The 17500-nt window shown below is 43.7% G+C and overlaps 2 protein-coding genes across 2 annotated transcripts in view; both read left to right on the top strand.

The window, feature by feature from the left end:
• Nucleotides 1–17500, top strand: part of LOC140355587 (cytochrome P450 2K1-like) — a 38378-nt gene that overhangs the window by 1030 nt on the left and 19848 nt on the right. The window contains exons 2-5 of the mRNA XM_072440272.1: nt 2021–2189; nt 8977–9126; nt 10108–10268; nt 12743–12915. Of these exons, the coding sequence (XP_072296373.1) occupies nt 2021–2189; nt 8977–9126; nt 10108–10268; nt 12743–12915 (653 nt within the window). The remainder of the gene's footprint in view (nt 1–2020; nt 2190–8976; nt 9127–10107; nt 10269–12742; nt 12916–17500) is intronic.
• LOC140362766 (cytochrome P450 2K4-like) lies at nt 14192–15878 on the top strand. The gene is made up of 5 exons (XM_072448951.1): nt 14192–14269; nt 14448–14469; nt 14802–14986; nt 15445–15586; nt 15669–15878. The coding sequence occupies exons 1-5, from the start codon at nt 14192–14194 to the stop codon at nt 15866–15868; spliced, it is 627 nt and encodes a 208-aa protein (XP_072305052.1). The 3' UTR covers nt 15869–15878.

Below are 17500 nucleotides of genomic sequence, written 5' to 3' on the forward strand. Positions count from 1 at the left end.
GCTTAATCCCAGGGCTGACTCTTCTTCATCTTCCTCTCCTTCTTTGATGTTCGGAGCTTCCGCCGTATAGCTTTCTTTAGGCTTCATTCTTTAGGCTGTGTTATTTCCACTGATGTCGTTGCTTGGCAGCCGTGCGTCTACTAGACTGGGCGAGGACAGGAGACCGCCCCCACCTCCAGATCTTCACTCTGATCACTCCCCAAAAGTAGACCTCCATCACTCAGACTCCCATTTAGCGCCTTTAGCCTGTTTTTTATTTCTGCCCAATCAAGCTCTTTTGTTCCAAGGAATCTTCCTGCAGCTTTAGGAATGATCAAGGTATTCTCCTTAATTTTGGAACCTCCATACTTGGAACCTCCATACTTGGAACCTCCATACTTGGAACCTTCATACTTGGAACCTGCACACTTATTGGGAGCCACGCTGGTTTCCCTCACTTCACTCTGGCTGTGAGCAGCATTGGCTCCTCACTCTGTATTTACTTTAACCTCGTTACTTGACTCTTTCGTGACTGCATCCGCATAGGATATAACTTGAGAGACCTTTATTTTCTGCACCTCAGCAGCTCTTTTGCTAAACTTGCATCCCCGTAGGCAGAGCTATGTTCTTCCCCACAGTTACAGCACTTCAGTTTTGCTCCTTCGTCACACTTCCCATACTCATGATCTCCTGCACATTTACCACATCTTTGCTTCCCTCTGCAGACCGCTGCAATATGACCAAACCGCTGGCTCTTAAAGCAACGCAGGGGCGGTGGAACATATGGCCTGACGCCATAGCACACCCAATGAACACCTTACTAGGCAGGCATTAGGCTTAGCATTAGCATTAGCAATTTACTTTCGCAAATACTGAAAAAAAGTACAGTATGTAAAAATGTCAAAAGCAATAGCCCCTAAGACGGTGAAAGCGATTGTAAAGAGTTTTAACTTGTTGAAATCGGTGAAAGTTTTAAGGAGTTGAAACATGTCAAATATGAATAAATAAATGGGAACACAAGAACATATAGTGTCTGCTTTATGACATAAGCAGACTGTGACGTAGGATGGCCGGAGCGGTTGAAGTCAAGTGAGACGAGGAATAATTGTGGTCCACATTTTAAAAATGTTCAATCAAAATAAAGTGCAAAGTGCCTGTGCAAAAGGTAAAGAGGCCACGAGCTGTGTCTTCTCCAGCAGCAGAACAAGTAATGACGGTCCAGGCGCCTTTTATCTTTATAAATAAATAATTAACAGGGATGTTCACATTCTCTTTAGCTCATAAAAATTATAAGCTAAAGAGAGAAAATACTAAAACCTCCATAAAAACCAATAAACACAAACACATTTAACTATACATAAATATATACATAAAACCCTAAAACCAACACCTAATCAATGATAAAACCCTTAAACCCTGTGCTAACCCCATGGTGCTGCCCTACACTTCCTGTCTTGGTCCAGCGGGGAACTTTTATAAGGGAGCTCGTTTCTGGAGGGAACCCTTTGACTCCTGGACACAAGAATAGAGGAAGTGAGTAACATACACAATTCACTAAAAACACAAACACCTAAACATCTTCCACAAATATTGCACATCACCAATTGATCTAACAATTTAATTTGTCTCCCTTTTCCCTCCAGGACAGACGGCTTCAGTTAAAGGGCCCCTGTGCACCAGATCTAAAAATGGGATTAAAAGGGACATTACTTCAATAAATATTTAAAATCAATTTTGTGCAATTGTCTTTTTAAAGTGCTAATAGATGTCGAAAGTGCTGTGTGCAATGAAAGTGAAATGTAATTTAAAGTGCAAATAGTGAAACGTGTAAAGTGCTAGTGTAACAAACTGGCTCTTTGTTACAGACTCTCAATTATAGTGTTAGCTGCTGCAGCTCCTCAGGGAGGGGCTGATAAAAGGCGATACATTTTACCTTAAAAAACCTTGAACTTTAACTCCTTAAAAAGGAGTTGTTCATGTTTCATGAACCCTGAGCCTTTGTCATCTTGAACATACAGAACATGTTGTGCTCCTGTTGTAGTTTTCTCAGAAGTACGGCCCTGTGTTCACGGTGTGGCTGGGCCCTAAGAAGGTGGTGGTGTTGGCGGGGTACAAGACGGTGAAGGAGGCTCTGGTGAACCACGCGGAGGTGTTTGGAGACAGAGACCTGATTCCCATCTTTACAGAGAATCTTGGGGAAAACAGCCACGGTAAAAGCATTTAAATTCAATACAGTCGATTGGCACCTCTTTAGTAAAAAGTCAGTGTCGTAAAAACATATTATTTACATGTGTGCAGAACAGCTTGTGTTTGATTTATTGTAGTCACAAGTCTAATATTTTGATTTGTCTATAACGTAATGTAGTCGCCAAAAGGTGTCACAAAGAGACAAAGTGTTCCACTCACTTTCTGCTGACGGAGTTGGGAAGCAAATAGCATGATCTACCACACGGGCTTGTCCCTGTTTGAGAGAAAGTAGCTGACGAGCTGCCTCTTGGCCAGAAGTGAAACAGACAATGACCTTCTAGAGTGCTTCTGTGAAAGTCTGAACAGAACGGCGAATAGAGTGTTGTTGTTCACTCTTCCAGTTAGATTAGTTATAATGAAGGCTACACAAGAACGTTCAGTGACCAAAGACGATGGCTGAAGCTCAGAGGTCAAAGAGCATAGAGTGAAACAAGAGCGGCAGGTTTCAGGACTGCCATTGTACCTGTGAATGTAGAGAGCTCGTGGTTCATGCCTGGGGTCAAAAGAAAGTACAGCAACTGCTAGTTCAGGTGGTTCTCATGTGGCCTGGCCAAGAGTTGTTGGTTATCCGCCTCCAGATGCTCCTCCTGAAGAACTGGTTCTCCTCCTGAAGAACTGGTTCTCCTCCTGAATGGCTCCAGCTCCACTGTCTCTCTTGCGTCCGCCTGTCCGTCTGAAGGAGTCAGATCTCTCCTTCACTCTGGAACTCCTCCAGGTTTCTACTTTTTCCCAAAGAGGTTTTGTAGTTTTTCCTGGCAGAGAAGGAGGGTCTAAGGACAAGGGACGCTGGGAAATTTGTCTAAGGGCACAGGATGCTGGGACATTTTTCTAAGGACACGGGATGCTGGGACTTATGTCTAAGGACACGGGATGCTGGGACATTTGTCTAAGGACACGGGACGCTGGGACATTTGTCTAAGGACACGGGACGCGGGGACATTTGTCTAAGGACACGGGACGCTGGGACATTTGTCTAAGGACACAGGACGCTGGGACATTTGTCTAAGGACACACATGTACAATCCTACCTACTTTAATTGTAAGCACGGCGATTAAACTCTTTGACAATATTTTCCAACAGTAAGTAGTTATCAAAGCCAGCCGCATTATGAGCAATAAACATCTCTCTACTCTATATGAACGGTTCTTAATCTGCCTGAAGAACTGGTTCTCCTCCTGAATGGCTCCAGCTCTACTGTCCATCTTGCGTCCACATATCCGTCTGAAGGAGTCGATCTCTCATTCACTGTGGAACTCCTCTAGGTTTCTACTTTTTCCCAAAGAGGGTCTGTAGTTTTTCCTGGCCGAGAAGGAGGGTCTAAGGACAGGGGATGCTGGGGCATTTGTCTAAGGACCCAGGATGCTGGGAAATTTGTCTAAGGACATGGGACGCTGGGACATATGTCTAAGTACATGGGACACTGGCACATTTGTCTAAGGACACAGGACGCTGTGACATTTGTGACTCACCACCCTAAAAACCGCCACAAGTCGGCCCCGACCAAACGGAGAAAAAGACAAAACATTTTTTTTTCATATGTGTGATTAGCAGACGGAGCTAAGCGAAGCTAAAACGCTATGAGATCCATGTTATTGACTCTAAATCACAGGTTGCCAAACGTGAAGTTAAACTGACTGCCAAAGGGCTTTCTGATAAACTCGACAGACTGCAGACTAATAGAAAAACATTGATAAATAAGGCCTCTAATATTAAACGGACAATGCAGAGTTATATTGAAAATGTTGAACATCAAATGGTCCAAGATGCTCTTAATGAACTGGTTTTAAGTTGTGACAAAACAAGATGTGATTTGTTAACGTGAAAATAAAATTTCACTTAACTGTTTGCGTAGATTGTTACCGTTAATGATGACGTGTAATAAACATGTCTTGAATCTAAGGTTTTTCTGAATGCACCAAAAACAGTCAGTGAAGAGGGGGAGGCCTGTCTCAATGAGATGCAAATGAGCACCCCTGTGACTCTGAGATCAATCTTTAGAGGCCGTTTTCTCTGTAAAAAGGGGTTTACATTCAAATGACAAAAACTTCAACATTCATATATGTGGCGCAGCAGCCTTAATGCCGGTACATGTCGGCCTCGGTGAAACGGAGATAAACCCCAAAAAAGATTTTTTTTTTCAAATGTGTGATTTTTGTTTTTTTTCAAGAATGTGCTAGTTGAAGTTATGAATAAGCCCCTGTGTGCTTCAGATAGCACTATTGGTTGTCTTAAACGTATACATTAAGCTGTTAAAAATGTGGAGTTTTCGGGTCTTTTTCCTGCTCTCCTGGGGGCGTCACCTTTTTCTAGCCAACGTATTGTTTACATTTTCCACCAATCAGCTGTGATCCGCATGGCAGCTGCATGCTCCGTGTTTTCCTCTCATTACTCCAGACCGTCTGCAGAGCACAGTCTTCAGAGCTTACATTTCCTGGACTACATTGCAACGGAACTGTTTACTCAGGTACACTTTTACTTTACTACTAAATTATTGCTTTAACGCTCTGTTTTAAGGCGGTCTCGTGATCACTTTAGAATCTTACTTGTCTGCTCCGGTGGAGCTAATGCTAAGCTAACATGTTGCTTCAGTGCACTCTGCAATACGGGCTTAATGTGACTACTTGCTGTTATCACCATGTTATCTGGTTATTTTTCGGCGTGGGTTGGCCCGTGGGTTGTGTGGGTCGTGCTTTGTGTGTGTTTTATGGTGGACTAAACCGGCTGTTAGCCCCACAGCCCGGAGCTAAACGCAGCTATTCAGAGCTAAGTTGTAAGCTAAACTTTGCTATGTTATCGGGTTATTTTTCAGCGTTTTGTCTGTACAAATTATATACTTATGTAGTATTTCTTGACCTGTGGGTTGTGTGGGTTGTGCTTTGTGTGTGTTTTATGGTGTTTTGAGTTAGTTTTAGAAAGTAAAAAAACTAGAAATAGAAAAAGAACTACAACTCCCGATGCCACTTCTGGTCACGTGGCTTACGTACGTCGCACGTCACGCACGCACTGCGTCACTCAAACCAATCACACGCTTGCCTGGCCATTATCAGCTTCCTGTGTGTCTCTCTGTGCACGGTGTTGGGAGAGACAACAGGACGGCTGAACCAGTTAAGCTTTGCGACTAAAACACCCGCTTTTAATCACTTTAATGTGCGCCGGTTTTAAACTCAAGTGTATGTTCATGTTTTGGTGTGCTGTTCTGCAAGTGTTTTGCTTTTACGAGCCGTGTTAGCTCAAGTGAGCTAGCTAGCCCCGCTAGCCAAGGGCAGATGTCACAATATCTCCGCGTTTTGCATCTTAAATACGCCGTTAACGTCACAATGTGAACTGTTATCTGTGAAGCGTGTTATTCCCATATTACTGTTAACCCTAATCCTTTTTTTCCCCTTTTCAGAATTGGCAAAGACACCCTGACTGACATAATCAAACACTATGACAAAAATGGAGCAACACCACGATTGAGGAAGAAGCGTGCACAGCCACTGTCACATTCACGCAAGTTCATCAGCCATGAAGTGATTCACACCGTTGTGGAGTTTATCAAAAACTATGCAGAAGTCCATTCCATAATGCTACCTGGTCGACATCCTGGCCATAGGGACTTCCATGTGAAGTTGCTCCCAACCCATGTGACTAAGGCCTCTACGTGAAGTCTGCTAAGGAGCTTGGTAAGTGTAAAACATTATTTTGGTGATTTTCATGTTTTAATGATTAGAGTATAATTAACCATAAGCAACATCTGTTTTTCAGGTGAGCCTGCAGTTTGTAAATCAAGTTTCAGATCACTGTGGAAACAGCTTCTCCCACACATCAGAAGCTGCAGGCCACGCACAGATCATCAGATTATCAAGCGAGCATACATGAAGACCAGGGTTGACACTTTGGAAGACATCGCTGAGGTTAGTTTATATTATTTGACTACTGTAATGTGTAAACATTAGCCTGGCAAAACTTCAGTGCTGCTCTCTGCTTAAGATATGTTTCTTCTGTTCTAATTTTTTTTTACATTGTCGCCCTTGTCATCAGGTAGTGGAAAACAGCTCTCCTGAGTCTCACCTCAATATCCCACAGCTTGTTGGAACGGCGGATAGCAAAGTGTTTGTCAAGAACTTGGACTGGCAGAAGCATCTGAGTCCCTTCTTCAGACGGCTTCCAAAGATCAAGAGTTATCAGCACTTCAGGTATTTATATTGAAACACTCACATTGTGTTAAAAAAAAAAAAAAAGTTAATGAGTGTTATGTGAAATAGTTAGCCATTTCTTAAATGTCCTGTTATTTGTTTACAGCTTTGATGCCAAGAGACCAGGTGTGGTGCTTGCGAAAAGTCACTGTGAAGCAGAACCAGTGGAATTTCAGCTACTACGCAATTCAGCTGTTCTGCCTCCGGTTGACAATCTCCATGTCCTGGTCCCACCTGGACTGAACTTTGACAGGCAGACCTATCTGCATGAAAAAATCAGGCCTTTCTGTGCTGACGAGGCAAAAGACATCACATGCCCAGCGCCGAGAGTCACAGCACAGAAGAGTGCACAGACGAAGAAGAGGATGAGGATGTGATCTCTGATGTAATTGGACTCTGGTGGTGTACATATCATATCTATTATCTCATATCTCATATATTCAAAGCCATGGACCCGTTGCAGTTCGTATACCTGGCCCTGGCATCTGTTTATAAGAGTTCTTCTATAAGAGTGTTTTTTAAACTTCCTATAAGTTATCTGTCCTTTCCCCCTGTATCTACTGCGTTGTAACATTAAAGGCTATCTTATCTTATCTTATCTTTTGTTGTTTGTGTTGCACTGAATCACCTGTGAATTATGTTTATCGACAAATGCAATGAACCCTATTTTCTGATTCTGATTCTTTGATTTTATTCAGGGCCTTTTGTAATCCAAGTATTTCCATTTTAATATAGTAACTTCTAATTCTGATTCAAGTCCAGTTACCATCAATAACAACACTCCTCTTGAGTCTTAGTGACAGCTGTAGGGGGAGGTGGTGTCAGTGTGACAGGGGGGAGGGCTTATCTCAATGAGATGCAAATGAGCCCCGCCCCCTGTGACTCTGGGCTCACTCCAGTGAGAAACTTTGAGCCCCGTTTTCTCAGTGAATGGGTTTGAGAGTTGTATACATTCAAATGACCACAACTTACTCAAATATTATCAGATCTACATGAGTGAGACATCATTGGAGAGCTTCGAATTCACACTTTCAGAATCTGTGAATAACTCAAAATGTCTCTCCGGGTAGACATGTAACTGGTTTATCCACGGTCAGACACATATTATCAGATGTACATGAGTGAGACATCATTGGATAGCTTTAAAAGTACACTTTCAGAATCTTTGAATAACTCAAAATGTCTTTGGGGAGACTTATGCCTGGTTTTAAGTCGGCTGGTCACATTTGTCTAAGGACATGGGACGCTCGAACATTTGTCTTAAGACACGGAACGCTGGGACATTTGTCTAAGGACATGGGATGCTGGGACATTTGTCGAAGGACACGGGACGCTGGGACATTTGTCTAAGGACACACATGTACAACCCCACTACCTTTAATTGTAAGCACGGCGATTACAATATTTTCCAACAGTAAGTAGTCATCAAAGCCAGACGCGTTGTGAGCAATACACTTATAATCGTGATTTGTTACGTTTAAAGTGTTTCACAAAATCACAAATACAGTCTTCAGTGTTAAAATGAAATCCCAACAGAAAACTAGAGAAAGTGTTAGCAGTCACTACCAGTCTCTCGCTCTTAATGTGTGTATATAGTGTCTAAATCAGACTTCAGAAATTTGCTTTCGTCAATGTATTTGTCTCCAGTAGATTAGACTACTGTAACGGCCTGCTCACTGGCCTCTCCAAACGAGCTGTAAAACAGCTGCAGTACATCCACAACGCTGCTGCTTGGGTCCTGACTAGAACCGGGAAGTACCATCACATTTGTCCTGTTCTCAGGTCTCTGCACTGCCCCCTGTGGCTCAGAGAATAGACTTTAAAGCAGCTCTGTTTTTGTACAAGTCTCTCTATGGCCTAGCACCAAAGTACATCTCGGACATGTTAGTGCCATATGAATCATCTCGGACTCTGAGGACCTCACGGACCGGCCTCCTGCTGGTGCCAGAGTAAGGACTAAACATAGACCGGCCTCCTGCTGGTGCCAGAGTCAGGACTAAACATGGACCGGCCTCCTGCTGGTGCCAGAGTCAGGACTAAACATGGACCGGCCTCCTGCTGGTGCCAGAGTCAAGACTAAACATGGACTGGCCTCCTGCTGGTGCCAGAGTCAGGACTAAACATGGACCGGCCTCCTGCTGGTGCCAGAGTCAGGACTAAACATGGACCGGCCTCCTGCTGGTGCCAGAGTCAGGACTAAACATGGACCGGCCTCCTGCTGGTGCCAGAGTCAGGACTAAACATGGACCGGCCTCCTGCTGGTGCCAGAGTCAGGACTAAACATGGACCGGCCTCCTGCTGGTGCCAGAGTCAGGACTAAACATGGACCGGCCTCCTGCTGATGCCAGAGTCAGGCCATGTGACTGATTTTCTTTGCACTCTTTTCTTTTATGTCTTAAACTGTTTTGTAATTTTTGTCATTTCTTAGTGATTTTAATACATTTTTCTGGTTGTAAAGCACATTGACTTGCCTTGCATATGAATTGTGCTCTACAGATAAACTTGCCTGCCTAGGAGACGAGCGTGGACATTCAGACGCAGCCTAAATGTTTTTTTTTTTTTCCGTTACAGGTGTGTCATGGTCCAATGACGAGCCATGGAGGGAGATGCGGCGCTTTGCTCTGACCAACCTAAGAGACTTTGGGATGGGAAAGAGAGTCTTTGAAGAGAAGGTCTCTCAGGAAGCACAGAGACTCTGTGAGGTCTTCAGGAGCTTTAGAGGTGAACCTTCAGCTAAGCCACAACAGACAGTAAATGTGTTCAGGACTAAACCAGGACTACCACTGGACTAAGCCAGTACTCACTACTACAGGGATGAGCGTGAGGCTGGATTCAGATTAATGCAGGGCAGGTTCGGCATTTATTACTTGCACACTGTCTCTCACACCAACTATGGTGTACTGCACTATATATTTGACCAATGCAAAGGTTCATGTGCAGTTGTTATTAAACTTAGAATGACCAACCTCAAACTGTGATTTATATAAAACCTGATATCTGTGAATCTTAGCCGCAGAGTGAGCCCTCCTCTCGCTGTGTGACAACTTACATTCCCCTCGTCTTGTAGTGTGACGTTCCAAAAATGTATCAGACAAAAAAATCGTGAAGTGATTAATACTAATTACCTGGTAAAAAAAGAAATGTTCACATTTATATAGTGCTATACTGCTCGACCACTGGGCAGCTCTATATAGTACTTTTCTACCTTCAAGACACTGCCCGGGGGGATAAGATGGCGGCCCATTCAAGTCAATGGTGTGTGCACGTTGGCGCATGTTCCTATAAAATCTTTCTTCCGCATTACTTCCTGGTTGGGGAGCTAGCTCTGGGCCTTTCCCGTGATGCTTGCACGATTTGCACAGATTACCATACACTGTTCACTGTGACGTCAACAAGGTAATTTGGAAGATTTTAGAAATGGTGAAATAATGAAATTCCTTCTGTTTTATTTTTAAACTAAAAATAATTATGCACTCTCTGTAATTTTACAGGCCAAACTCTTGAATATAATATCTGGGCCATGAGGCTGCAGTAGCGGCCACTACTCAATTTGGATCACGGGCAGAGGCTGCTGCTGTTGTGATTTGGGGCGTTACAAAAATAAATTGAATTGAATTGAAACATGACACACACACACACACACACACACACACACACACACACATGGATTCCATCTATGAAATGTTAAAATCTTAATTTCAGGACAAGCGTTTGACACGACAGAGCCGATGAACAGGGCAGTTGCCAACATCATCTGCTCTCTGGTTTACGGCAGCCGCTTTGAGTATGACGACCCCGAGTTCACCACGTTAGTCAGTTACACCAACCGGAACATGCACCTCATAAGCTCTCCGTCAATACAGGTAATCTTTAAAAAGCATAATAGGCTGTTGATCTATCGCTTTCTCTGTTTACAAAAGCTTGAAAATGAGGAGGGGATAGACAGGCTTCTGTATTACAGACTGTGTACTGGAGAAGCTATTCCCCAGGACACAGTAAAAAAAAATCCACAAAAGAGAGGTTCCACTCAGACCCATTGTGTGTAGCACAGACTCCATCACACACAATGTGGCCAAGCATTAAACCAAACTGACACCTGAACACATATGCAAATTGTTGGACATCTGTCTGAACATCACTTACTTTCAATTCCGGGGACAATTTTACAGACAGATTCATGGCTGTGCCCTGGACTCACCCGTCTCCATAGGGACCAACCTGTACATGGAGCACTTTGAGAAGAAGGCACTGGCCTCCTTTTCAGGCATTGCCCCAAAGCTTTGGTATCGCTATGTTAATGATACATTTGTAACAATCAAGAAACAAGAGCTGAAGCCTTCTCAGAGCACATCAACGCTGTGGACCTGAACATCAGGTTTACAAGAGAAAACTCTAAGGAGAACTGCTTGGCCTTTCTTGATTGTTCCACTATCAGAGGAGAGGATGGAAAGCTCCAAATAGAAGTAAGATAAGATAAGATAAGATAATCCTTTATTGTCCACACATGGGGAAATTTCATTGTTGCAACGCAGGTAGATACAGAGGGAAAGAACAAGTATAAAGGGAACCTACACACACGGATCAGTACCTGCTCTTTGGCTCTAACCACCCACTACAGCACCACCTGGAGGTGATCAGGACATTACAACACAGAGCCCTAGAGGAAGTGCCCACCAGCTCAGAGGGCAAGAGGAAGTGCCCACCAGCTCAGAGGGCAAGAGGAAATACCCACCAGCTCAGAGGGCAAGAGGAAGTGCCCACCAGCTCAAAGGGCAAGAGGAAGTGCCCACCAGCTCAAAGGGCAAGAGGAAGTGCCCACCAGCTCAGAGGGCAAGAGGAAGTGCCCACCAGCTCAAAGGGCAAGAGGAAGTGACCACCAGCTCAGAGGGCAAGAGGAAGTGCCCACCAGCTCAGAGGGCAAGAGGAAGTGACCACCAGCTCAGAGGGCAAGAGGAAGTGACCACCAGCTCAAAGGGCAAGAGGAAGTGCCCACCAGCTCAAAAGGCAAGAGGAAGTGCCCACCAGCTCAGAGGGCAAGAGGAAGTGACCACCAGCTCAGAGGGCAAGAGGAAGTGACCACCAGCTCAAAGGGCAAGAGGAAGTGACCACCAGCTCAGAGGGCAAGAGGAAGTGACCACCAGCTCAGAGGGCAAGAGGAAGTGACCACCAGCTCAAAGGGCAAGAGGAAGTGACCACCAGCTCAGAGGGCAAGAGGAAAGCGGAAAAAACACGTCTGGAATGCTATCTCAGCCTTTGGATACCCAGCTTGGGCTCTCAACAGAGTGAAGAGAACCAAAAAGCAGGACAAAAGGGACAAAGGGGATCAAGGGGAAACAGAACCGAGAAGGAAGGGTGTTTCTATCCCTTATGTCTCGGGACTGAGAATTTTTAGACAACATGAAATCACTGTTTATTTTTAACCAGGCAACACTTTAAGACACAAACTGTTTCACCCTAAAGACAAGATGCCGACACAAAAATAGAGCAATGTAGTTTATTCTGTCCAATGCAGTAAAGAACTGTAAAGAGCGCCACATAGTGAGACTAAAGAGCCACTGCACAAGAGGCTTTTTCAGCACAGAAGACACTGGAGTTCAGGACCACAGAGCGCCGTGCATCTTCATCTTAAAGACACAAAGCACTCTATCAAAGACAGTGAGGAGATTCTGAGCAGAAGGTTTGAAAGAGAAGTTAAAGAGGCTATTTTTGTTTAAAAAAGAAAAGAAAAAAAAGACCATCTTTAAATTGAAACGAATGTTTAAGATTCAACCTTCATGTTGTTTATAATGGAATCATGAATCCCTGGAGAGGTCGACACCCAGGGCATTCAGATGCTAATCAGGTCCTCAGGAAAGAGAAAGAGGGTGAGCCAGGGACATAAGGGAGACTAATATCCCATTAAAGGACTGGTAGTCCAAGAGGCTAGTTTGATAGAAAACATAGAGGTTTAGTTTCTGTTGAAACCAACAAGACTTTCTCATCAGGAGGTCCCACCCAGTGGGCAGGGCCTACCCAGAGTAGGATAAATATCTGAGTTCCTGGTCTGGATTCACAGATTGAGAATGACTCTTGGATGAGAGTCAAAACGTTTAGTTTTTCTAAAAACAGAGTCCAGATGACTACAACTGAATTTTGTTCAACTATGGAACGCTCCTGGACGACAGAGGGATTACATCGACATACCACAAGAAATCCTACAATTACAGCACAAAATGTAATCCAGTTTTCTGTAAACCTTCCTCCCACAGAGTTGTATGGACCTCAGCCTCGGCCTGGGGTCATGGCATCTTCAGGAACCTCTACACTCATCATTTATGTCATGAATTGTTTTGTTCAGGTCTATAACTTGTTCCCGTGGCTCGGACGTCTGGTGCCGAACAGGAATGAAATTTTCAAGCAGCGAGAGAAAAATAGAAATCAGAATTTCAAGTTTTTCAAAAAACTGAGAGAGACGCTGAACCCGCAAATGAGCCGAGGATTTGTGGACGCGTTTATGATTCGACAGCAAAAGAAGGTGAGACACAATTTAAAACAGATGTCATGCCCGTGTTACTGTGGCAGAGTGGTTATCCTGTCTCCTCCTCTCAGCACGGAGGTCGTGGGTTAGACTGTTGATCAGGGTTGCCTGGCTTCAGTGACCAAAGACTAACAGTGAAAGTGAGATAAGGTAACCTGTTTTTGTCCCAAAATGGGGAAATTCCAGTGTTTCAACACAGATTAGGCACAGAAGTAAAAAATAAAATAAGCAGATAACTTATAAATACACTCTTGTAGAAACACTGTAAAAAACTTCTTATACTCTTAAAAATAACAACACTCTTATTTACAGCTTTTATGGACAGAGAATATTGCACCAGGATGAATGTCACAGTATTGCACATGATTATGACAGTATTGCACATGATTAAGTCAGTATTGCACATGGGTATGACAGTATTGCACATGGGTATGTCAGTATTGCACATGGGTATGACAGTGTTTGTTATACAGTCTGACAGCAGCAGAAGGACAGACCTGTGAAACGTCTCCTTCACACAGTGAGGGTGGATCAGTCACTGAAGCTGCTCTCTAGAGTGGACAGAGTGTCCTGCAGGGGACAGAGTGTCCTGCAGGGGACAGAGTGTCCTGAAGGGGGCGACACTCATGGTCCAGTATTGTTGTTGTTTAATGGCGGTTGGCATCCGAGTGTTGCATTACCGCCAGACTTTATTCCTCAGACCCAGTATTGATGTGAAGGATTTGATGCTTTATCTCTGCAATCTTGATCCTTTATGAGGAGTATTCTAAAACCAACACATTTAACATGGAAAAAAGCTCTGACACAACCATTTTCACCCGTGGCAGCTCTTAAAAAGCTGCAGCATTTGTCAGTATTTCTGTTTGACAAAAATATATTTTTTCACTTATTAATTTACTTAACTGGACTATACATCTCAAAAGGCCTTTTATAACAAATACAGCAACGCTATTCATCAAATAAAATAAAAAAAAGAATTAATTATTGCTGACTTTATTTGGCTGATTATGTATTTCAAATGTGTAAATATACTAATTGTTTGACAAGTAATTGTTCCTTGTCCTCGTGTTGAGAGGAGGAAAAGCAGTTGTGTGCAGTGTGTTTTTCGTGTTGAATATTTGTACTCCATTAAAGGTCATGTTTGATTGACAGGAGAGGGGAGTACCTCACACTGTGTTTCACGAGGATAATTTGCAACAGACAGTTGTGCAGCTGTTCGCCGCCGGCACCGACACCTCAGCCACCACTCTGAGATGGGCCCTGCTCTTCATGGCCAAGTACCCACACATCCAGGGTAAGAACCAGGGTCACACAGTACCAGCTAAAGTACGTACCCACACATCCAGGGTAAGAACCAGGGTCACACAGTACCAGCTAAAGTACGTACCCACACATCTAGGGTAAGAACCAGGGTCACACAGTACCAGCTAAAGTACCCACACATCCAGGGTAAGAACCAGGGTCACACAGTACCAGCTAAAGTACCCACACATCCAGGGTAAGAACCAGGGTCACATGGTACCAGCTAAAGTACCCACACATCCAGGGTAAGAACCAAAATAATTCAATTTCATTTAAAAATGTTAAGCAAGTTGCTCAGTCCTAGCTAGCATCAACTCACAAAATAGTTTAAAAATGTCACTTGTTACCTTAACAATTATAGGACAAAACATAAATATATTTGAGAAAGACCTTAACAGGTTCTTTTTCAATTTGACATATTTCAAAAATGAAAATAAAAATGCAGTTCCAATTACTCAAGAAGAAAAAAAAAACCTCAAAGGCACTTTTTAGACTTGGTTTAGACTTGGATTGGTCCTGGTTTAGTCATTGTTTAGTTCTGACTTATTTTTAAACCCACATCCACTCCCTTTCGTAGACCAGGTCCGTGAGGAGATCATCAGAGTGATTGGAGCGCGTGAGGTGCAGCTGGAGGACAGAAAAGACCTGCCGTTCACTGACGCAGTGATCCACGAGACTCAGAGGATCGGGAACATCGCCCCGATAGCTCTTCCTCATAAAACGTCCCAGGACATCACCTTCAAGGGACACTTCATCAAGAAGGTGAGATTAACCAGAAATCACCGGCACCAAATAAAATTATTTGTGAAGAGACGAAAGTCACAACAAAAGTCAGTTTCCCAGAAAAAGCTGATTTACCGAACAAAATGTTACAGGAAAGTTTAGACAATTCAAGCTTTCCAACAAGCACTCTCACAACACACAACCGCTGTTATAAAAGCGCTGCATTGGTGCTCTTTGGAGAGCAGTTCATTTGCAACTTGAAGATGCTTGAGTGGTTGTCTGCCGGATACAATCCAAAAAGTCATTCAACAAAAACAAGGTTTTAGAAATGTTAAAAAGCCTTTATTCCATCTTGGCTATTCATTATTAGCTAAATTAGTGCTTTCAGCGTCTGGTGTGAGCACGCTCACAGAAAAGAATGGAGGCTTTAGCTGCGGCTCTGCAGACATTCCCTTTAGTTAAACATTAGCAGTGTAACCCTGGTCTGGTGTCCACAGGGGACCACAGTGTACCCGCTCCTCGCCTCAGTCCTCTACGACGAGAGCGAGTGGGAAAAGCCTCACAGCTTCTGTCCAGATCACTTCCTCCACAAAGACGGGAAGTTCAGGAAGAGAGACGCCTTCATGCCGTTCTCTGCAGGTTCGGACACTTGCTGAAAATACTGTATTATCATCATTAATGAACAGATCATGTACTCACAATAACCCTGTCTGTCTGTCAGGTCGTAGGATTTGTCTGGGTGAAGGCCTGGCCAGGATGGAGCTGTTCATCTTCTTTGTGACTCTGATGCAGTGTTTCCGGTTCACTGCGCCCCCTGGTGTTACAGAGGAGGAACTGAGCATTTCTGCACATGGTGGAATGGCGTCTCATCCAATGCCACATACACTCTGTGCTATCCCATTTGTTCAGGATAAAATATAAAATGGATTAAAATTTTTATACTCCCTGGAAATCTACTGTCGATTTGTAAAATGGTGCAAGAGCTGCTGCTTATCAGGGCTATAATTATTACTATATAAAGGCAAATAGAATAAAATGTTGCCTGTAAATTTACAATATCAAATTTGCAAAGAGGAACTTTTTAAGCCTGGTCTTACATGAAGAGACTGTGTCGGCCTTTTTAACTTGGACAGGAGCTGATTCCATAACACAGGAGCTCTACCTCCTACTGTGCTTTTAGAGACTCTTGGGGCCACCAAAAGGCTCTACCTCCTACTGTGCTTTTAGAGACTCTTGGGACCACCAGAAGGCTCTACCTACTACTGTGCTTTTAGAGACTCTTGGGACCATCAGAAGGCTCTACCTCCTACTGTGCTTTTAGAGACTCTTGGGACCACCAGAAGGCTCTACCTCCTACTGTGCTTTTAGAGACTCTTGGGACCATCAGAAGGCTCTACCTCCTACTGTGCTTTTAGAGACTCTTGGGACCACCAGAAGGCTCTACCTCCTACTGTGCTTTTAGAGACTCTTGGGACCACCAGAAGGCTCTACCTCCTAATGTGCTTTTAGAGACTCTTGGGACCACCAGAAGGCCAGCATTTTGAGAGTGACGAGCTCTGTTTGGATGTTATGGTAGTGTAATGTTATTCATGTCCTTGTAGGGTAATTATACTCGTTTCCTGCTCACACCTTTGTACCAAGATGTAATGTATATTCTCTGGGACTCGCCATTACATTTGGACAACACGTGTAGCATTTTAGGTAGTTAATGTTCATATTTATATTTAAAAGGGCACCATCTGAAGCTTGTTCAGCAAATCATTAACATCTACTCAGTTTCATTCTCTGAAAGGGAAGAACACGATTCATTGACCAACAATCATAATTCTATAAAGATCAATACAAAGGCTCTATAAACCAGGATGATTTTGTGTCAATTAATGACACATTTGGTTACACAGGCTGTGCCTGGGCTCAACTTAGTTAAAAGAAATGCTGGTATTAAGAATTAGGTTTTGATTGATTTTGGGAATAATTCAAGGGAACCTGTCTTTAAATGCCACTCTGTAAATATCAGCCACTCTCAGGTCTCACGTGTCCAAGGAGGATGTGGGGCGAGGCCTCCCACGTCTTTGCGTCCTCAGAGTTCTTTGCGTCCTTGGAGCTGTCCAGATGCTGATGCTTGAGAGCAGGTTTAGCATTCGAAGAGTTTGATGAGTCCAGGGTCCGTTGAATCGTGCGTTTTTCGATTAAGATGTTTGGGTTGTTTGGTGAAAGCCGAGTTTGGAAGACAATGCAGCCTCCCTGGTGGGGGGAGGGGGGGGGGGGGGGGGGGGGCGGTGTGTCATCCTGGCAGGTCACGATGGAAGAAGAGAGCGAGAGCAGAACTGAGCCTGCTCTTTTATTGACCTGGGAGGAGTGGCCTAGTGGCAGTGGCTTTAACTCTTGGTCAAACTTATTCTCAGTTTGGGCAAATTTAACTCAAACCAGCAAAAATGGCATGTAACCATAATAAAATACACAACATTGTCAACGAACACACATCAATAGCAGGTAATGAGAAAGTACATTAAGTACGACATGAACACACTTCAAACCAGTTCTTGTGGCAAA

This window comes from Eucyclogobius newberryi, unplaced genomic scaffold (assembly GCF_026437365.1).
Source record: "Eucyclogobius newberryi isolate DKJ021-1_F unplaced genomic scaffold, fEucNew1.0.hap1 SCAF_1, whole genome shotgun sequence".
Lineage (NCBI taxonomy): Eukaryota > Metazoa > Chordata > Actinopteri > Gobiiformes > Gobiidae > Eucyclogobius > Eucyclogobius newberryi.